Below are 21,049 nucleotides of genomic sequence, written 5' to 3' on the forward strand. Positions count from 1 at the left end.
ACCGGCTATTCACCCTGCTATATCATGATTATCAAGTAGAAAACCTGACGACAACAAAAAAAAGACACTTCACCATCTGGGTTATGTGCTAGACGGTGTCACTTATACATTATGTCAGATAGCAGTTGCCAAGCAACCAGCAGAGACTCAAAGAAGTTCCTGCCAAAGAAGAAATGTCTCAGCCTATGATTTTTGAGTCGTAACTTAACTTTTTGTAGAGCCAGACATGCTGTGCGTCTCCAGGCTTGGTGCTAAGCTAAGCTAACCACTGCCCCCAGCTACAGACACTGATAATTTATAATGACTTTGATGAAATAGGAATATGTGTTTTTTTTCCTGCGATGGCCAGTTTCCAGTCATGAAACACACAATAATTTACTGTAATTAGACACCAGCTGGCCCACGTTGGCACAACTCAGATAATGACCTGATGTTCAGTTTTATTAGCTCCCTGTGTTTCAGACTGAGCTCAGCGGGACTAATTAGATGTGACCTTGTGAACCTCACAGGTGTGGGAGTCTGAGCTCTGCAGGCTGCTCTCCAACAGGTATTTCTTGAATACGGGGGAGGCTGAAATCATTCCGTGGGCTTGTCTCCATATATTCCTTAATAATCAACCGAATTAGTGCTGCTTTGTTTTTCCAACTTGAACACATTTAAGCCATCTTTGTCACATGATGTCCTAGATTTTTGTTTTTAGTTACTGACAACCATATCGATCTTGAGCAAATATTTTATGTCCTGCTGTGCTATTGCTTTTCACATATTTATCCCTTATCAAATCAGCTTCAATAAAAGGACAATACTTGACCCATATGGTGTCGGGTGTATCGTCAATGAAAGTAGCCGCAATCTCATCAACAAGATGAAACCTGGTGAAGTGATTTTCTGTCTTGTGTGTTTGCTGAGTAACAGACTTTGAAAAACACACTTTCCATTGAAGATAAGACTACGTTGAGCTCGTACCCCGCCCCCCCCAGGATATTAGAGGCTGCTGTGCCAGGCGGTCATGTTGCTATGATGAATGTTCTTCAGTTCCTTATTTAGTTTGTTTAAATTCCATACACTAATAGGTAAAACACACAAAACGCTTGGTCAAATAATCTTCATGTTGCTTATCCATCTGTAAAATAAGCAATTTTATACTCCAAGTAAGATTGTGGTGAGAGGCTGAAACAAGGCAAACAAGCCGTGAGCTCCCACAATAGCATAAATTGCCCTCAGATGGGTCGAAAAACTCCCTGAAGTCAAGTGAGTTTGATTAAATTGCTGTACTGATCCGGCTGGACGGAGAACCCTGGAGATCAACCGCTGCAATGACCGAGAAAGTTTAAAGTTGGAACATCATGTTGTTTTCTAGTGTCATCTGGTGGTTGAGCATGAAATCACAACCGGTTCACTGCTCCCACTTCCACCAAAATAAAAACTAAATTCCCATTAGAAAACTTGACGTCCGTGGTTTATTTTTCAACAGGCATTTTTAGTCACTCGTGCTCTCCTGCAACATAAACCTTCAACGTTCAGTAATTTTGTGTTGAACGTGTCAAGAGGTTCAAATGCGGCCCTGCGTCACGTCCAACGCCCCCAACAGGCAGGCCCCATGATGACTCACGGTTGTGAAAGAACTCATCAAAAAGCAAAATAAAGCAGAATTTACAGGGTTGTGTCACTGCTGGATGTTTTGGCCTTCAGTGCTTTTATGAGGCAGAAAACTCCAGTTTCATTCCAGAAGTGAGATCTCTTGTGCAGACATGAGTGTGACTGTTATGTTATAATGGCACATAAATAGAACATTCACAAAAATGATTCTCTGAAAAAAACTCACACACAGACAAGAAAACGTATGAATGTAAACTATTATAAATAAAATGAAGCATTAACACAAAAAAAGAAACCTTCTCTGAGTGTAAGCTGAGGGTATTAAGTTTTTTTTTTTTAAAGACTGGAAAGGATGGATTTGGGATGAATGATATTCCACGTTATTATGGGTCCTGTGTATTTGACAGACAATAGAGCGTGCAGGGTCCCAAACCCAGGGTCACTGTGTTCATAGAGACAAAATCTAACCTTGAGCCCTGCATGCATTAAGGGGAGATGTATAGGTTCCTCCCAGTGTCAGCTAAAGAAAGATGCTGTGTAGCAGAGAGAAGCAGAACTGCAGAGCAAAACACGCCTGTGTGTTTGAGGGATGCGTGCCTTGAGAGCATGAACAGTTTGTTCTTGTGTCAAAGTGCTGATGGAATCTTCAGGGCTAGAAGCCTCGTTCTGTAGAACAGAACATTCCGTTAAGTGTTTAGAAGAAGTTCTGCAGAAAACTCTGCAGCTTCTCTTTCATTCAAATCATGAAAAACACACCTCTCTATTCAGAGATTTCACTGCTGCTGTATCTTAAACACCTGTCATCATTAATTTCACAAGTTTAAGGGGGGGGGGGTGAAAAGGGCAATGTACAGTTCACTAGTCTTTGTTATGAATACTAATAATTGTAGTTTTTGAGCCATAAGGACAAAGTGCTTTACACAGATAGCAAATTAAAAACACAACAACTTAAACATGACACAAATTACAAATTAAAAACACAATGAAAACAGCATATATGTGAGATTCACAAATACGTTTTGTTTTTTTTTTAGTAAGGTAAAAGCAGGTGAATTCTTTAAAGTAAACTGAAGAACAGATTGTTGCACAATGGAGTTAAATTATGTAACAAGTGAGAGTAGTTGTCAGGCAAATAGGCAAGTCTGTATAAAAGATGGGATTCAGAAACAAGTAGTGACAGCATATCGAACACAAGCAGGAAGACTGCTCCACAATGAGCCGCCGACAAATTAACGCTGTCAAGACTGCACAACGCTTTCATGCCCCGAAATACACTCGGCTTCCTGCAGCAATGAGAAATGGAGGCTGTACATAAAATGTCCTCCAGGTTGGGTCGTAGTCTTTTTTATGACGCACTCACACACACACACACACACACACACACACACACACACACACACAACCGTCCATGGTGTTATATCTTTAATGCGTCACCTGCAAGCAACACATTTGTGCCTTTGACTTCGATTGTGTCAGAAAGTCACCAAAAAAAACATATTTTCCCTGCTGCATTAAAGATGAGTTTTTCGTGGTCATATTCCAGTTAATTCATTGCTCATCCCTCACCATCATGAACGTACCTGCATATACATGAAAACTGATGGGGCATTTAAATTCTCTCTGACTTCAGGGGGTCTAGATTTTCTAACTAATCAGTTGCTGTGACACACGTTCATAATGAAGGCCGCGTGACGCTGTAGTAGCGCCGCGAGTAATTGAGCTCCACAGGCTGCTCTTGTATAAAAATGAAAGATTCAAAAGTTAAATGTCATAATAATTGACATCTTAATCAACTAGAAAGTCTATCTGCATGTTCAAGTTTTATGTTCTTCACATTTCAATTCAGCGGTTTTCTGTTTCTTAAGCAAGATGAGCATTACACACACACACACACACACACACACACACACACACACACACACACACACACACACGCCAGCCCAAACACACTCATGTGTCCTAGGGAGATCTTATGTTTCTGGTTTGGATAAAAATCAGCAAATTACAAAGAAAGCAGATGTTTCATGTGATCATTTATTTGTACAATCAAATGATTGTCATTTTTTATTGATCCTGCACCCTGCGTCTGTAACGCTGCCCTGAAAGAGAACAAGAGTGTTAGTGTCAAAACATCGAGGAGTCTTGGCATTATAAAATGAAAAATGAATAATGAACTTACTTTCATTGATGGTTTATTAACAATTAGTTAACCATTAACTTAAGTGTGTAGTGATGATTTACTAATGTTAACTAGGGTTAGGTGGATGGGGGGGTTACACGTTCCCCACTTTAAGATAAGGGTCACGCAATCTTACATGTAAGTAAGTATTAATTAACCATTATTAATGTACTCTTACTGTAAAGTGTTACTGATGAGTTTTGGAATGCACCTGTATTCTGAACTTTATGGTAAAATGGGCCAGATAGTTGAAAATGTTTTAAAAAAATAATAATAATAAGACAAAATATGAGAATCCCTCATTCAAACTAGTCACCAAGTTTGAAGCAGAGTAGATGAGCTGTTGTGGAGAAATGAAAACACACACACACACACACACACACACACACACACACACACACTTGGACTTGTATCTTAGTGAGGACCTTCACTGGTAGAATGCATTCTCTAGCCACTTACCCCCAAACTTAACCATCGTAACAAAATGTCTGACCGTGAACTGAACCATAACCAAATTCCATCCTTGACCCTAAAACCAAACTTTTGACCTGCACACATGCCACTGAGGCTGTGAGGCCACAACTCTTCACTCTGTTGGTTAAAAACTCATTCACGCCTCACGATGTAGCAAGTACAAGAAAACACACACAATCAGAAAAATGCAACAGAGAATTATGAATGAACATATCTTACTAGAAATTCTTTCATCCTGTACAGTTTGGCAACAGGTGATTCCTCAGCACAACCCAGAGCACCACGAGACCTGTCCAGGTGTGGAAACCCCTCAAGCACCTGTAGAGAGGAAGAAACAAACCCTCAGAGTGACAACAAGCACAAGTGCAGCAGTAAATGCACACAGTAATGGTGGAGAGCCATGAGAGCGCTCACGCTGCCCAGCGTGTCTGAGAGCCTGTCCAGGGACCTCTTCCCTCCAGGGCTCAGACCGTATGACCAGTGCTGACTGCAGCCTCGTTGCACCCACATCCCCAGAAGCACCAGCAGCAGCACTGCCCAGGTTTTCATGGCTGTTCTGAGGTGGGGGGCAAAGTTTTAGATTAACAGGTCAATTATTCTCTCTCATTGAAATACAAATTGATAAATTCCCAAATCAAAGTTGTACCTTGTGAGCGGGAGGCTTCTCCAAGTCGTTCTTGTCCTCACTGAAGCTGCTGCAGACTATCTTCTGAGGCTTTTATGCTGCTTCCTAAAGATTAAAGATTAACACCTCACTGCAGGAGGCCTCAAAGTGGGATCAAGCAACATTTACTGGTAACCCGCAGAGCTATGGGGGGGGGGGGGGGGGGGGCATGTGTGACATTTGTTCTGAAACAAACAGCATCTTTGATGAGTCAACAGGGAATTAATGGAGAAAAAGACAAGTCTCTCTTCTTCATAGCAGTTTATTTATAACAGTCATTAATGGAAATATATTTCCATGGTCAAGTGCAATAATCATAGACAGGGAGAACTACATCGCTCCCGCTCTCAAACTAAATATTGCATTCAGAGAGATGTATTAAAATAAATAGCCATAAGCACTTCCATTGATTTTCACGGTCATAGTGACACACACAACACGTTAGCCTTCATCGTCATCGTCATTCATCCCCTCAGGCTGGGTACCGACTATTAAACTGAGTGAATAGTATTGCATCAGAGCAGCTTTGAGCCACGGCTAAAACGAGTACAGACCTTCACACATGCAAACAGACGCCGTCCAGTAAGAACGGAAGTGAGATTCTCCACATCAACAGCTGACAACATCTGTCTAATCTATTAACAAACTTCTTTTTTTTTTTTTTGGAAGCACTGGATTTGATTTACATGATTACAAGACTTTTGGTGAAAAGATACAATAACAAATCTGACGTATACATGTGCAAATAAGTTCAAAGCATGAATAAGTGACATATATATATATATATATATATATATATACATATATATATATACACACACACATACATACATACATATATATACACACACACATACATACATACATACATACATACATATACATATATATACACATACATACATATACATACATACATATATACATACATATACATATATACATATACATATATACACATATATATACATATATACATACATATATATACATATATATACACACATATATATATACATATATATACACATATATATACACATATACATATATACATATACACATATATATATATACATATATATATATACATATATATATATATATACATATATATACACACTGTATATATACACGGAGCACGTTTCCAGGCAAACCCACGACATGTGAACATGATAAAAACACACTGAGTGGAGTTATATTCTCTCAATGAGGTTTGAAAAAGAAGGAATACATAATAAATATTACAATAAGCAATATTGCATGCAAATTGATCACTCACACGCCGGATTAAACACGAAACAAAAGAGGTAGATTCACAGAGCCCAAACAAACGAAAAAGCTTTTTTCTCTTTCTTTTTTTTCATACGATGAAAGAGTTCTTTAGTAGGAAAAGAGTAAGCTCACAGCTCTAAATTATGTATTGCATACCCAAGCTGTGTTGACATCGTGCCTGCCGCATAGTTTCACAGCACTGGGACATGGTGCTATTGTATGGCTTTGGCTTGCATTGCTTCCTTTGTAGTATCCAGCAAAAATAAGTGACATAGTTGAAGAGAAGTGTATGCTTAGTGACACCTTCAGTTTCTGCAACAGCAGCCGTCAGTAAAGCACTCAGCTTTACTGCAAACTCTACTTCTGTTTGTCTGTTTTTTTTTTTTTTTACTCCCATGAACATCAAGTAACATGAATATAAATTATGTAAAACATTACATGAGTATACCTGCATCCAGACACATCTACAAACACTAAAAACATATTTTGGTGGTATATGCAGCTGAACAATAGACACTGAGAAATATCCTACCATTGACACTTACAGACAACCCTGGATCAGTTCTAGTGCAAGATAATTAAAGCTAACATAGGAGGAAGTCCAGGGGTGTGCATAAGGTACCTGTGTGGTCAACAGGTCAGGAGAGATTGCTAGTAGTTTGGGGGGGGGGGGGGGGGGAGTATATGGTAGGAGAGTGGACTTGTAGGTGTGCGTGCAGAGTTATCTGACACTCTGGGACATGTGCAACGGCGTCAGCATCTCTTCAAAAATGGCTCCTTTCACGTTGGACCCTCGCAGGTTGGCTTCTTGGAGGTCACAGCCAGACAGGTCGCAGTTCTGGAGGGAGGAGGCACAGACAGACACACGGTACATGAGGAGGACGAGCAACCTCTCAGCATAGCTGGCTGGAACACGCCAGTGAGTCTCATAGCTCAGGCCTCAGGCCTTTTCTGTGTTTCAGTCAGCCGTTTTTTTAATTCATTCATTCATTAACGTAATTGTAGCCCCTGGCAGTCATTTTGACCAAAACACAGAGAAAATGGAGTTGTGCTTGAAATCTATTAGAATTAACTTTTAACTTCAAATTAATGAAGTGGTTGGTTTCACACTGATCTGGTGTCAGTGGAAAGCTTCTAGGGAATCTGTTGTCTTACCACTGTTGACAAGAGCCAGCTGACGGGGGAATACGGGATCTATATTTTAGATTTTATCAACAATATGCTCAAGACCTCCTTGACATATGAAGCTCTGTCTGTGTGTAATCTTCCATTCGTTTTTTTCCTCTGACCAACCAACACATTCAATTCAAAATAATCTTCTGAGAAACAAAGAGCCAATCATTTTTATATTAGAGAACCTGCAACTTCTAAGTGTTTCAACAGTATTTTTTGAATTAATACGAAATTATTGTAGATTTATTTTGTTAATTGATTTAATAAATGTGATTGCAGCAAACCCAAGACGTTCATTTGAGTCAACGTATTTGGTTAAATGAGCATTTTTAGATTTGATCCCTTCCGCTGGCCTTAAATTACCTCCAGATCTGTCCCGGCTAAAGTGGCGCCCCGCAGGTTACAGTTCTTCAGCTTAGCGTTCTTCAGAGTGGCCACACGCAGGTTGATGCCAGTCATTTGGCTTCCCTCCATGTCGACCCCTTTCAGGTTGGCACCTAATTTTAAATCATTTGTTTGAAACAGGACTTGCACACGTGAGCGTGAAAGTGCTTTAGACTGCAAGTGGTGATGGACTGATTACCTTCCAGGTTGGCCTTCAGCCCAGAAGGATCTTCAAAATTGCACCCTTTCAGCGACGCTCCCTCAGCATTGGAGCAGAGCATCTTCACACCTTGTAAATTAGCACCCTTCGGGAGACCAAACACAACAGGACTTCCAGGTTTTAAATGGAAATTTATGCTCAGTCTGCCTTCTAGACAGAGGGAATTGTAGATGTGAAGAGTGAGCTAAAGAACAGAGCAGCAGGAGGTGTGAAGTCATCAAACAGCACCAGACGGTTGTTCAGCAGCAGCAAGGTCCACAGGTGAAAAATGAGTTGTGTTCTGCACCAACTGTAGTTCACACCCACATGAATCAACAAGTGCTTGGAGGAAAACAGATGTCAGACTTACATCCAGGTTGGCTCCAGACAGATCAGCCCGCTCCAGGTTGGAACAGCACAGGTTAGCGTGCGTCAGATTGCAGCGGCTCAGATTAGCCATCTTGAAATTGATATAACGCAAATCAAGGCGGGACAGATCCGCCCCGCTGAAATTAAGACCCTAAAAAAATAAGAACCACACATTCAAATTTATTACATATATACACACATAAAAAAAATAAAATAAATATATATATATATATATATATATATATATATATATATATATATACACACACACACACACATACTGTATATATGAAAATCTGAATTCTGACAGCTGAGGTTAGATTTGAACTTCAGATAAACATCTGTGGACATTATTTTCAGTGAAAGGAGACTGTGGAATAAAAATTACTTATTTTGAGCGTTTCAGGGAATTGTGTTCTCAGCATGAACAACATTTATTCTGTTCAACGTTCAAACGCACCTGACTATTATTAGATTACGACTGGAGAAGTAGTGAACTGAACCTTTGGTTGATTTCATGAAGCGGTGTGTTGTCATACCTGGCAGCGGAGCTCTGACTTGGTGGGTGTTGCCAGGAGAAAACGAACAAACTCCTTACGGGAAATGGGAGAGTGGTCCTCAGGTGGCTGTGAGTTCTACAGTGACACAAAGCATGTGTCATGTCATGTCGGTACACACAGAAGGAAGCAGCACAATTTTTAAGTCCCCTTCCAGTCAAAAAGGTCTTTGCGTTCTTGCTCCCACAGCTGAATGTCTGAGCTTCACAGTGTAGATTGATGGATGAGCAGACAAACAATGGACAGCTGTCGTGAAAACTGTAAAAATCTGATTTTAAGAGGCGGCCCCATGAGAATGATTTGTGCCATCGCAAACATTTTTGCTAGAAAATGTAACATTCAGAAGTATAATGTGGAAGCCTGTAGGTGTAGATGATCTAACCAACCTTGATTGCCGCCTCCAACTGTTCAGCAAGTTGCTCGACTCCAAAGAAGCGAGCCTCCTCCAGGACACCTGAACAACACTTGTGCTCATTAGTGAACAATTCTGGGGATTATAATCCGTGATTCGGACATATTTTCTCAGACTGGTGAAAAACCTCACCTCGTACGTTAATGCCTTCATTGATAATAAGCTGACCATGTCTCAGGTAGTTGAGAATAGGCTCAAAGTACTCTGGGCTGCGGTCAATAAGGTACGCCCCATGTCTGTCCTGCTTGTTCCCCCACACATCTGGTTCCAACACAGATTCACAAAATCAGTCTCAAATGACGACTTACAAGAATCCCTGAAATGTGATGGTTCTTTGTTATGGAGTTAGAATTTACCTTTCTCTCGAAACATGTGAGCAAGCATACTCTCTGGCTCTTTGCTGACCAATGTGCTTCTACACAAGAACATCAAGAAATCAATGTTTAAGGAATGTACCAATGGCAGAGAACTCAAATGGACTGTCTTCTGGGAATCAGGGGTATTTTTTTTTCCTTTTGTCTGTTGCAATCAATCTGCTACAAGAGCATGTTGATACACATTATTAATCTTTGGAGAAACATTTTCTCAGAAACAATTGTTCATCAATGGAAAATACCCATATTTCTAAGGCAAAATTAACTCAGACTGTGTATTTTGACAATAAACATGAAGGTGTATTAAAAGGAAAATTAATATTACACAAGAGATTTTATGACACCCAACATCATATACTCTTCATGTTCAGATTTTTATGATTTTTCTTAAAATGTTCCAGTTTTGTTTTTCAAAATTGAATGTAATTTAAGTTGGCAACAAAGTAAATCAATGTTAACCAAAGTAGATTTCTGTCAGTCAAAATGAAACTGCAAATTGTATATTCTGATATTCAGGTATTGGTGCCAAAAAAATGACGTCTCCCAACAATGTTGGTTTATTTTCCAGGCTTTGTTATTATCCAGTTCAGTGACTTTTCAATGAATTTCATCACCATGTGACTCCAAAAGAGCCACACATACCTGGTGGTAGTGAAGAGGCGACCACCAATATTGAGGGTCAACCAATCGGTGTGAGCTCCAAGCTGATCAGTTGCGAGCTTGACTTCATTCTGAGGGTCTGAGACATAAAACAGAAGACCTTTTGAGTGAGTCCTGACCTATGACCCCCCCATGGTCAGTGACCAGGGCTCCAGCAACAGACATGACAGGACTCACCGATGAATGGATCTCCCTCTGAGACATACAGCACGTCATCATCCCTGTTAGGAGCGCAGGTTAGACCAAACAATGATGGGACAGGTTCATTATGAGCTTAGCTGCACCTTAACCTTCCGGTGTCTTACCTTATAAGGGCAATGTCATCTATGAGACCTCCCTTTCCATTGTACAAAGAGAAGGCTTTGATTCCTAACTTATTGCTTGCTACGGATAGTAAGTCGGACAAGGTCCCGTATACTGCTACAACCTAAAAAAAAAAAAAAAAAAAAGACAAAAAAGAACATCAGATGCTTCTGAGGGACTGTAGCCTCGCGAGACACGTGACGAAAATGGGTCATCTAGTGTGAAGCATTATTATTGAGTCGCATTAAGAGTAGTCACCAGTGTGAGGTACGTTTAATTTGTATGTGAGAGAGCTAACCTTTACGAATGACTTTAGCTCTAGCTTAACTGACTTTAGCAACAATTACAGACGTTCAGTAAAAGGCCAGTCATACTGCGGGCCCTCGGCCAGCAACCCACCCAGTTATTACCCACCTTGCCATTTTTAGATGTCCCGTTAACAAATAACGTGACTCTTCTCATTCTTTGGGCTCTTTGGTTTAAAGTACTTTGTTGTAATTTCAACAACGACGTAGCATCTGCCAGCTAACACTCAATGAGTCCAGCTGGCTACCTCGAAGCGTCTGACAACAACACGAGACAAAAGGTACATTTAGGAACAATCGGAAAGAACAGAATTTATGGCGTTGTTAAAATACACGCGTAAAAAAAAGCGGGGATATTTGACTTTTATTCTCATTTAATAAAGATTTTGTGATTATTTTAAAAAAGGATCAAAACCTAGAATGCGATGAGACGTTTTCTACACGTGTCTACTACGGCGCGTCAAACATGTCAGACAGTCCCTGAAGGCTCCTTCTGGCTGCAGACTTGTAATTGGTCAAGGCGTACTGACGTAGTTCTACGTCTCGGAAAGATGTGACTGGTTCGCACTACTGCTAGCCACATTGAAGCCTGTTTAGTTCAGCTAAAATGTGTCTGCGTGGGTTTATACGAACACGTTTCCGATTAGTACAGTATTATTGACCTGTTAACATTATTTCTGGGCTGGTGTGTTCTCTGTCGAGTCTCACGTAAGACTTAGTAACGAGTCCAGCCTTTGGTCTAACTCTCTTGGACTAGTTTTACCTTGTTTATGCCAATAAACACAATGACGTCTGGTGGAGGACATTGTACGTGCTGCTCCCACCCTGCCTCCTCTCCTGCTGTTTACCAGACGCTGAATGAGATGGATTTTGAACGAGGTACGTGCGCCTCATGCGTACAACAAAGTACCACAAGGGTTACAATTTACACACATTCCACACATTAATACACATTCAAACAGTTCCACTTTCCGTGTAAGCTGCTTTTAGCAAATATTGGCATTATTGAGTTAAGTCAGTTGTCCGTGAAGTGTTCTGTGATTTTATGTGCAGGTATCTGGTCTGCTGCCATGGATGGGGACTTGGAGAGGGTGAAGTATTTGATTCAGAAAGGCACCCATCCTAATCTGAGAGACTCATCTGGATACACAGCTCTGGTGAGTTTGCAGGGGACATGTTGTTGTAAATGCTCTTCTCCTGGATCTACACTTCTGATTCATTTCTGTGTGTGTTTTATCTCAGCACTATGCCAGTCGCAGTGGTCATCTTGCTGTGTGTGAGTGTCTTCTAGAGAAAGGTGCTTGTGCATCTCCGCAAACACCAGGTGGTGCAACACCTCTCCATCGGTCAGCTTACTGTGGTCATGCAGATGTGGTCGGACTCCTGCTGCACCACAGAGCCGATCCGATGCTTTGTGACGATGACGGTGCATCTCCTTTACACAAGGTAGACCTGCCATACCCATTCTATGCATGCAGCACTGCTGGCAATACCACAGTAACACCAGTCCCGAGTTCATTTATTATTAGGGCCTGAGCCTGAAGGTACTTCAGGCGAAGACCCTATTATTTATTCTTATAATTATTATTATTATTGTTGTTGAGCAGGCTGCAGAACAAGGTCATGAAGAGGTATGCCAGATGCTTCTCGAGCATTGTCCAGCACTCTGCAGCCAGGAGAACAAGAAGCTGCAGCTGCCCTACCAGCTGGCCCCTCAGGGACACTTGCAGCAGCTCTTAAAACCGCCTTGGTGATAACAGATACGTCTTAGATCTTGTCCTTGAGGTCAGATGAATTAAACAGACTGTATCAAGTGGACTACATTCATCTTGACCCTGACCTCACTGTATTTGGCAGCCACGCAGTACCACTCAATGGACGAAGTGAACACCACATCTCCGTAGCTATAAACATGAACCTGTTTTAGTTTTGGTGTCATAATCTTGCCTCCTGTGTCACAGATCCCTCCCCCCAAATAACACCAGGGTCCTGCCTTTGTTTCTGCTGCCCTCATATCAGCTGCTGAAAGAATGAATTCCATTCATGAAGTCAGTCATGGCAGCAATTTTCCTTTCCTAAATGACCATGACAAGAAAATCCGCCTTTTTTTGAAGAGCAAGTAACAGGTCTGGCTGTTGATTAATGATCATTAAACAGACCGATGTGATTGATTTCTCCAGTTGATGTGTCAATCCCTGGATCTATATGTTCGTCAAACCTTGTTGGTATTGTGCGATGAACTGAATGCTTACAGTTGTGACTGTTTCACATGTAAAAGTCTCAGGTCAAAGCAAAAGTGTGGAAATTCATGAAGCAGCAGACTAATAGGAACAGTAGTTCAGCTGAAGATTAAAGTCCTGACCAAGTGTTAATGTTTGTGAACAATCTGAATGCAGAACATGAACAATATTCAGCTGAAACCAAAAAAGTGATTGATTTATAAGCAGTGACATAGCCCCTAATTCCAATATGAACATATGACAAAATGATTATTATGTCTGATAATTAGCAAGAGTTTGAAAAATTAAGACCTAGAAAAAATGATATTTCAGAATAAAAGAAAACCCTCAGAAATTAAACGATTCCTCACTTTGTTAAGGACAAGCTGGAAGACCCTGAAGGAGAACCTGTGCCCTGAAACTCTCCACCATAGGGAAGAGATCAAGGAGAAATTGCTTACAATGTTCTTTTCAAAGTTATCAAACGCTGTAGACTTGAGAGACTTGAGAAAAAAGTGCATTTTGGACATCGGGTTTTCTTTAAATAAGATTATTGCATGTAAGTAAGTTGAATGCAGAACATGAACTAAGCCAGTGTTAAGCTGAAACACCAAAGAGTAATAAAATCAGGACAAACGCTCTGGGATGATTTGGGAGTGTGGCAATTTTGAAATCTTGGCAGTGTTAGGTACACCATGTAGAAAGCAGGGGGCGCCACCGGCTAACAATCAGCAATTTTCCCCCTGTTGACCATGTGAGTGAGCTGGCAGCGTTCGAAGAGTTGACCTCATTCATCTTCCAGCTCACACTTGGAACTCTAAGCACGGTAGCCGTTAAAAAGGGAAAATCAGTGTAGTTTTTGCAGCTTATAGCATTCATACGCCCCTGAAGTGGGTGGGTCATGAAGGATCTGCTAAATACAGAAACACTTTCCACTGGTGTGTCATCAATCTGATGTTAATTAGTCATTTTCACACATCTGCACTGTCAGACTTTTGAAACACTCCACTTGGTGTTTCCATTGGGCCAAAACCTACATACTGTTTTACTAGACCTGTTAATTCTCTGCTCTATTAGTTTTGAACTACAATAGAAAATGTTTCAGCCCTAATCCTGCAAATGTGTTTTTGTCTAAACCCAACAATTACCTATCGAAACACTCCTGAATTATATATGTGGTGTTTGGGAAGTCTATTTATGGAATTTGGAACTGTCGTGAGGATTTGGTTTAGTTAATTACTTTCTAATCACATGAAAGAGTATTCATTTTAAAGACAATATTCTCTTACAAAATGTATTTTTCTCCAAAACATTTTACCAGCATTTGTTAAGACACTTTTCATGGTAGCTTTTTAAACAGAATAAACCTGAAAATGGAGGTAAGTATAGTGGCCGAGGGATGAATAAAGGACGTTGGTATTTCCGAAGAGTTGGGAAAACTTGTCTCGCGTACTTACTTATCCCAAGCATGCTGAATAAATAACACATGCACATATTAAAGACAGATACCTCTGCATTTTTGTGCTTCTGCACTTTTTCTGCGCAGTCCATACAAACACAAACCTGCACCAGAAAGCTCTAGCTGCAGCCTGAGGAACTTTCATTGGGTCCGCTGGTGGGTGGTGTTTCCAAACTACCTTCAAACCACATCCAGCGCAATGACTGGAGGGTTGCCAGGCCACATCTGGAGCTCATTGCAGCTGACGCCACACAGCACAAGGAGATGGGGTGTTTGGGGGGGATTTTAGCTCATAGAACTAAACTGAAAGAGCTGTTTACCCTCGGTGACAAGTTCCTTGTCACACTCACAGCTGAGGAGCTGTTATCAAGATCACCCAACTTGAATACTGTAGTGACAACAAGGGTCAGAAGATGTTGGTTGTCTAATTGGCAAGAAAAACAAAGAACATTCTGCAATTTGAATTTGTAACAGGATTTTAACTGGCACCCACTCCCGCCCACAGCACCCGCTGATTGATCCCTTGCCAGATTCTATGTAAAATAATCAAAGCTGATGTCTGAGATTTGCTAGCAGCGAGTGCGCTAATGAAAACCCTCTGTGTCACTCGGTAAAACTGGAGGAATGTTTAAGGGCCTCATTCTTTTTTAATCATTTTTCATAAGCTGGTTTGAATTTTCAAGCCCCTTTATGTGGAAGCAGAATCTGGCTTTTGTTGAAAAATAACTTTTTCCATGCTCTTCTTGTTCTTTCAAAACAACTGCACTAACTAGCTCCTTTTCATCAGTGAAAATGCGGTGATGAGGGATATCTAGAAGGATAAGGTGTGATTTTTATGCCCTGCTTTTGAGAGCTTTCACGTAATGTGAGGACTTAGGGAGGACTCCACAAGATGAGGAATTTGGATTACAACTCTGTTTAGTGAGATTTATTTGGAAAGCAATGAAACTTCCTGGCCCGGGAAGCCACTTCCACCATAATGAGCCCAAGTTAAACCAGGACTGGATGTTATTTTCATCAAAAATAGAAGGTGGTCTGTGTGCCATTCTTGTGTGGAGAAGTGGAACAACTGATCTTGAGAATTTTAAGAAAGATGGTGCGGCAGCAGAGCAGATGATGATACCTATATTTCTTCAGTTTTAGCATGGCTTATGTTTAAGATGTAAAATTAGTAGTTTCTCTGGCTATGCAATGAGGCAAACTGTTTTCGTCTATAAAAGGGCAGTCTGCTCCTTATCTTTTGCATGTGCACAAAACTAACACCACGCTCTGGCCTCCCAGCTGCCCTGGCAGAGTCGAACCTGTCTGAGTTTGCCTGAAGCAATCAGGTAAATGGCTGGCAGATGGGCACAGTATCTGAGAGTCTGGCATGGAGGACCGCCCCACGTTGCCTCATCTGCATGGGTGAAGCAGGAGTGTGTGTGTTGGGTGAGGGGGTAATCAAATCTACGGGAGCTGCTCCTCAGAGATGCTGCATAATCCAATTTAGGTCCACTCCCTCTTCAAAGCAGCATGTCGCCTGCTGGTTGAAGTGTTGTTGCAGATCTTACACCACTTTCCAGGTCGGCGGGTGATAAAAGCCACAAGTTCAGAGGCTGCAGACCAGCTCCCAGTGACAAACTGTCAGGCTTATCAGGTGATCTAGCCAAGAATCATGTGATAGACGACTTTGAAGTGTAGCTTGGAGCAACAGAAGCTTGATATTTTTATATATCATTGGAAACACGTTATAGGTCTTCCAGTCCTCAAAGTACTGGATGTGAAGGCTGTGTTAGTGGAATTCCTTCAGCTCCACTAAGACTAAAATTCACCCAACACATCTGGACAATGTCAAAATGTCCCAAGTTGCAACCATTATGATGAAAAAGTTTCCTCAGGAAATTGTGCGCAGCCAACACGCTGAGATTTTTGTATTGTTGTGGGTATACGTGAGGGGGAACATTTATTTTCCCAGATGTGTCTTTTTTTCACCCGAAACGCTGGGATGAATGGCTGAGTTTCTATATATTGATTATGGAGATGTAATCTCCTCAAAAGCATGGCTAGACAAACAACCTATAAACTATAGCATATGAGTCAGAGGACTATTAATGAGCCTTGCAGGGTCATACATCCAGGTCCTCATCTGCCAAATCTGTAGAAAAACATAGCAAATATCTTCAATCTACTAGGCTTCTTCATCATGTAGCACATGTGCTTTTAATTTCTTTTTATTTTCTGTGTCTATCTTCCGTCTTTTATGGCACCAGCTTGACAATTCATCAGGCTCACACACACACAAGTTTGATTTTATATGATGATTCAAAGTCTCTCTGAAGTGGAGAGTAAGTTAAGGTCATTTATGCCTGTATTCCATTCATTCATTCACCGCTACAGTGCCAGTTACTTCCCTTAATTAGACTCTATAAAGATACTGAAATTGACCGCCTATAACATTCAAATCCCGCTTACACATGAATCACCATGACATTTACATAAAGCCTGAATTCTTATAAAAGGACTTTTTCCTCGTATTGCAGCTGTGAGTTCTCTGACTCAGAAGTTCTTAAATGTTTTCATGTTCTGAAAACCCATGTTGCCTCTCGCCCTCATCAGGAGAGAGATTTTGGTTGGTTTTAAAATGCCTTTCACTAGAGTTTAAACCCTAAAAATATGGACTGAATTGGTGATCTGACCTTCAAAATATGTAGTCATAAATCAGTAGAAACTATTTTTAATTTAGTCCCTTTATGCATTTTTTTTTCAAATTCCTATTTTTCCCCAATTCTTTACCAGTTTATGCCAATTTATCTTAGAAACTTTAAGTATGACTTTATTTTTTAAGCCTGTTGCAAAATCTTTAGTGGTGTGTTATGTTTTATTAGATTTCACCTTTACATGAGTAAATAGAAGAGAAATTATTGCTAAAGTTACAAGAAATCATCCATCCATCTATCCATTTTCTACCGCTTATCCTGTTAAGGATGGGGGGGGGGGGGGGGGGGTGGAGCCTATCCCAGCAGCTTTTGGGCAAGAGGTGGGGTTCACCCTGGAAAGGTTGCATGGGCCCACAAGTCCATCGCAGGGCCAACACATAGAGACAGACAACCATTCACATTCACAGTCACACCTACAGTCAATTTAGAGTCTGGATTAACCTGGTTCCCACGAAGGCACAGGGAGAACATGGAGACTCCACACAGAAAGATCCCGTGCCCAAGGCGGGGCTCGAACCTGGAACCTTCTTGCTGTGAAGTGACAGTGCTGACCGCTGCACCACCGTGCCGCCAAACAAGAAATCAGAAAAAAGTTATTGAAAAAAAATTACAATACAATTTCTAAAGGAAAAGATGATTGAATTTATAATTACTTATAAATTTTAAAGTCAGGTTTATCAAATCAAAATGCTCTAAATAAGTACTTAGATCAACTTAAATGATTCCTCATTTTGCTGAGCGCCCAGTAGAAGATCTTCAAAGGCCCCTCCTCCATTCTTCCCCACCACAGAGAAGAAACAAATAAAAATATGTTTTAGATCTGTCACATATTAAGTGCCTTAAAATCAACAGACAAAGAATTTTTACATCAAAAAGTGACATTGCAGGGGAGCTCTGATTCATCGTGGGCTATGAGGCCCAGGAGGAAGTAAAGACAAGAACCTGCAAAGCATCTTTTCATATTAATCAGATTATTCCCCATTCAGACATCAAGGGAATATTGTTAGAGAACAAAAGAGGAGTTGCATGTAGGGTTAATCATTTACACGTAAAACAATGGGGCTGCCAGTACAGCAAATATTCACCAGTATCCTGACAATACTCCCAGTCAGTGTGAATGACCAGGGAACGCAACACCATGCTGCACGTGTAATTGAACAAGATGGTTACGCTGATGAACTAAGACTTATAGAAGCACGCCGTCCCTCTATCAGCAGGTGCCCAGCACACACTGGCCCATTCATATGCGCATTCCTGTCTCTCCACTCGCAGCCCAGCTGGTTCCTCCTGGCCACTCAGGACAGAGGCTGACGCACACAAAGGGTCTTCAATCTGCCTCAGACAACAGCCAGCATAAAGGCCCGGAAAGCCACAACAGTGTTATGTCAAAGCTGGGGGTGGTGAGCAGAGCTTGGGGGGCCCTGTGTAGGATGCTGATGGATGGATGAGGGCCAGGCTCCGGCAACATCGTGGTGATCTATCTGAGGGTTTTGTGTATAAAAGGAGGATATTTGTACTTGCCTGGTAACAATGGAATGCAAACATGAAGAGCAAGGACAATAAGACCACTTTGGGGCAATGAAGAAGCTGCTAGGAAAATCATGATGCAAAGCATGCTGGGGTCAGATATTGTTCACTTGGAGCATTGCATGACTCTCTGTTTGTCCTCATGCTGATGTGTGGCTAAACCTACCTTCAACTTTATTTTGCATAAGGTATCCTGGGCTTTAACAGTGTCCGGTACATTTCCTTACTCTGAAAGGAAGTGAGGAGTGATCAGAAATGCCCCACCTTATCTTGAAACACGTTGTGTTTGGACTGAGCTTATAGTACAGCTGCGTCTACGCACAGCTCAACTGACTTTGACACAGATTCGGTCCTCTGATCATATGATATTTATATACTAACTACACAACGTTGCTCCTGATTAAATGATAAACTTGGCATTAAACAGTAACCGTAAACTTGCCTGTGCTTCTCTGTACAAGTGCACACATTCTGATTATTGATTCATGACAGGGGCCTTTTCAAAGGAGCCCCAGATGATACAAGTTCTGCTTTCATTCTCTTTTATTTGCCAATGAACCACTATAGAAATATCAACACTATGTCTCTGTTGCAATAAAACACACAAGACCGTCTTTTATTGGTCTGCAATTACATTCATGAGTCTGCAGTTCATCTGTCTTGTTGTCAGCCTGAGCTGTGGCGGAGTTTTCCAGTATTCCAGATACATCCCTCACCTCCTATCAACCGAGGGAAACAATAGGCCATCAAATGCATAAACAAATGTCGCCATCATCATATGGTATGAGTTATATTGAGGCTTTCCTGTACTTTCATGTTGAACTGTTTCATTTTTATCTTCAGCAACTTGAGCCCTAGGGAACTCTTTATCAGTGACACAAAAGTCCTGACGGCGCAAGAAAAGTCTATAAAATATTTGCTTTCAAACTGCATCAAAGAGCTTCTCCGCCATGTTTTGATGCTCTGAGATTGTAAGATGTGGCTGCTGGCAGAGCGTGCCCCTTTCACTCTCACCATTAGTTAGCCTAATAAACATGTTTGGTTGCTTTCTGGTATGTATGTGGCTGTCAGAATCAAACAGCTGCAGAGTTAACTGCTCCGTTTGAGGTTTATTTGAAATTAAAGTAGTTTTGACCAAAAAGGCAGATTACAAACGCGAAAGAGAAAGAGACGTCCCAGAATACTCACCAGTCATCACAGTTCGTTGCCGTAACGATGGTTAGATATTTTAGTATTACAGTTACTAGGCAATAGATAGCAAAGCTTGTTGTTTGCAATCAGACAAAAATAACGGAACATGTAGGGTGTTAAATGCCAAGATGAGGGAGTCCATGTGACTTCTTGGTGACCTCACATTGATGACAAAGCTAGTTATACCTGGACAAGAAATAGTTTGGCAACCAGAGAGCGCAGACATCCACTAGGGTGAACGTGGTGGAACCCTTTCATGTCGGGCTGTTTTGTAAAGCATGAGGGAGGTGAAACCTGATCAGATTTGGATTTTGCATGAGGGAGCAGATTGATATGTGAACTGTGGTGGATTCCTGTGTTCAATGGGAGGCACCAGAGAGCACGCTCTCACTCCAAAATGGTACTGCACATCACCTGAGGACAATTCAACAATGTTTGTCACATCAAGCTTACTTCCTGTGACCACTTGGTGGCGCTATGATCTATACTCAACTCCCTCCAGGCCTGTGGTCTCATCAAACGTGTGAGGGTTGGAAGAGATCTGGCCTCGTGAAATCCAATTCATACAGTTTTGTATCCTTTGGCAAAATAAGAATTAGCTGCCTCGACTCAGTAACGCTGTTCAACGAAAACTCTTCCTCACCTCATCCTTTTTTTTATAACACTGCAGACAGACAGGCAGACGGTCACAGCAACAGAATCCAGAACTGAAAACATCAACACCTCCTTGGTGGAGGAAATAATAATCATTGTCCTTTGTGTTTGCCATCTCTCCGCTAAGCTAAGGTAACCTGAGACAGCATTAATATAAATAACTGTGTGGTTTGAAGGTTTTGTTTTGTCTCCTATCTGATTATGACAAAGCTACAATAATAAAGACAGAAATAGGTTTTGGTTCATTTGGACTCAGCCAGCATTTACTAGGACAGACTTTACCCTCATTAATCCACCAAGCTCTGCAACTTGATGATCAGTATCTTTATTACAAAGCTTTGATTTCGAGGGTTCATTTGGCCTCTTCCGTGAAATG

General features: G+C 41.1%; 3 protein-coding genes across 5 annotated transcripts; 1 reads left to right on the forward strand and 2 right to left on the reverse strand.

Annotated features, from left to right (window-relative positions):
• Window positions 1-3,612: 3,612 nt before the first annotated feature.
• LOC147260612 (progonadoliberin-1-like) lies at window positions 3,613-4,939 on the reverse strand. Of its 2 annotated transcripts, none has more exons than XM_086207257.1 (4): window positions 4,899-4,939; window positions 4,667-4,808; window positions 4,472-4,570; window positions 3,613-3,698 (listed from the first exon to the last, which is right to left on the reverse strand). In XM_086207257.1, exons 2-4 carry the CDS (start codon window positions 4,799-4,801, stop codon window positions 3,657-3,659), a joined length of 276 nt encoding a protein of 91 aa, XP_086063383.1. In that variant the 5' UTR covers window positions 4,802-4,808; window positions 4,899-4,939; the 3' UTR covers window positions 3,613-3,656. The 2 variants fall into 2 exon arrangements, with proteins under 2 accessions (XP_086063383.1, XP_086063384.1); XM_086207258.1 differs by having other exon boundaries at window positions 4,667-4,803; window positions 4,899-4,929.
• Window positions 4,940-6,016: 1,077 nt separating this feature from the next.
• Window positions 6,017-11,461, reverse strand: kctd9a (potassium channel tetramerization domain containing 9a). 2 transcript variants are annotated; one of them, XM_086207255.1, is made up of 13 exons: window positions 11,343-11,461; window positions 11,037-11,185; window positions 10,625-10,746; window positions 10,497-10,540; window positions 10,302-10,398; window positions 9,642-9,700; window positions 9,418-9,546; window positions 9,260-9,327; window positions 8,856-8,951; window positions 8,318-8,467; window positions 7,948-8,053; window positions 7,728-7,861; window positions 6,017-7,029 (listed from the first exon to the last, which is right to left on the reverse strand). In XM_086207255.1, exons 2-13 carry the CDS (start codon window positions 11,082-11,084, stop codon window positions 6,913-6,915), a joined length of 1,170 nt encoding a protein of 389 aa, XP_086063381.1. In that variant the 5' UTR covers window positions 11,085-11,185; window positions 11,343-11,461; the 3' UTR covers window positions 6,017-6,912. The 2 variants fall into 2 exon arrangements, with proteins under 2 accessions (XP_086063381.1, XP_086063380.1); XM_086207254.1 differs by lacking the exon at window positions 11,343-11,461 and having other exon boundaries at window positions 11,037-11,244.
• ankrd39 (ankyrin repeat domain 39) lies at window positions 11,453-14,577 on the forward strand. Its single transcript, XM_086207256.1, has 4 exons — window positions 11,453-11,806; window positions 11,981-12,084; window positions 12,170-12,373; window positions 12,535-14,577. Exons 1-4 carry the CDS (start codon window positions 11,698-11,700, stop codon window positions 12,679-12,681), a joined length of 564 nt encoding a protein of 187 aa, XP_086063382.1. The 5' UTR covers window positions 11,453-11,697; the 3' UTR covers window positions 12,682-14,577.
• The last annotated feature ends 6,472 nt before the right edge of the window (window positions 14,578-21,049 follow it).

This window comes from Aulostomus chinensis, chromosome 6 (genome assembly GCF_037954235.1).
Source record: "Aulostomus chinensis isolate RoL2024-O1b breed Wild chromosome 6, RoL_Achi_v1.0, whole genome shotgun sequence".
In the NCBI taxonomy this organism is placed as follows: domain Eukaryota; kingdom Metazoa; phylum Chordata; class Actinopteri; order Syngnathiformes; family Aulostomidae; genus Aulostomus; species Aulostomus chinensis.

Excerpts from the sequence above, each read along its gene's own strand:
- LOC147260612 (XM_086207257.1), bottom strand. The coding sequence starts at position 4,801 with ATGAAAACCTGGGCAGTGCTGCTGCTGGTGCTTCTGGGGATGTGGGTG. Across the intron at positions 4,571-4,666 it reads TCTCAGACACGCTGGGCAGC|GTGCTTGAGGGGTTTCCACA; the intron begins GTGAGCGCTCTC and ends TCCTCTCTACAG. Across the intron at positions 3,699-4,471 it reads ACAGGATGAAAGAATTTCTA|GGCAGCGTTACAGACGCAGG; the intron begins GTAAGATATGTT and ends GTTCTCTTTCAG.
- kctd9a (XM_086207255.1), bottom strand. The coding sequence starts at position 11,084 with ATGAGAAGAGTCACGTTATTTGTTAACGGGACATCTAAAAATGGCAAG. Across the intron at positions 10,541-10,624 it reads GATGACATTGCCCTTATAAG|GGATGATGACGTGCTGTATG; the intron begins GTAAGACACCGG and ends CGCTCCTAACAG. Across the intron at positions 8,468-8,855 it reads AGTCAGAGCTCCGCTGCCAG|GGTCTTAATTTCAGCGGGGC; the intron begins GTATGACAACAC and ends TTATTTTTTTAG.
- ankrd39 (XM_086207256.1), top strand. The coding sequence starts at position 11,698 with ATGCCAATAAACACAATGACGTCTGGTGGAGGACATTGTACGTGCTGC. Across the intron at positions 11,807-11,980 it reads TGAGATGGATTTTGAACGAG|GTATCTGGTCTGCTGCCATG; the intron begins GTACGTGCGCCT and ends TTTTATGTGCAG. Across the intron at positions 12,085-12,169 it reads CATCTGGATACACAGCTCTG|CACTATGCCAGTCGCAGTGG; the intron begins GTGAGTTTGCAG and ends GTTTTATCTCAG.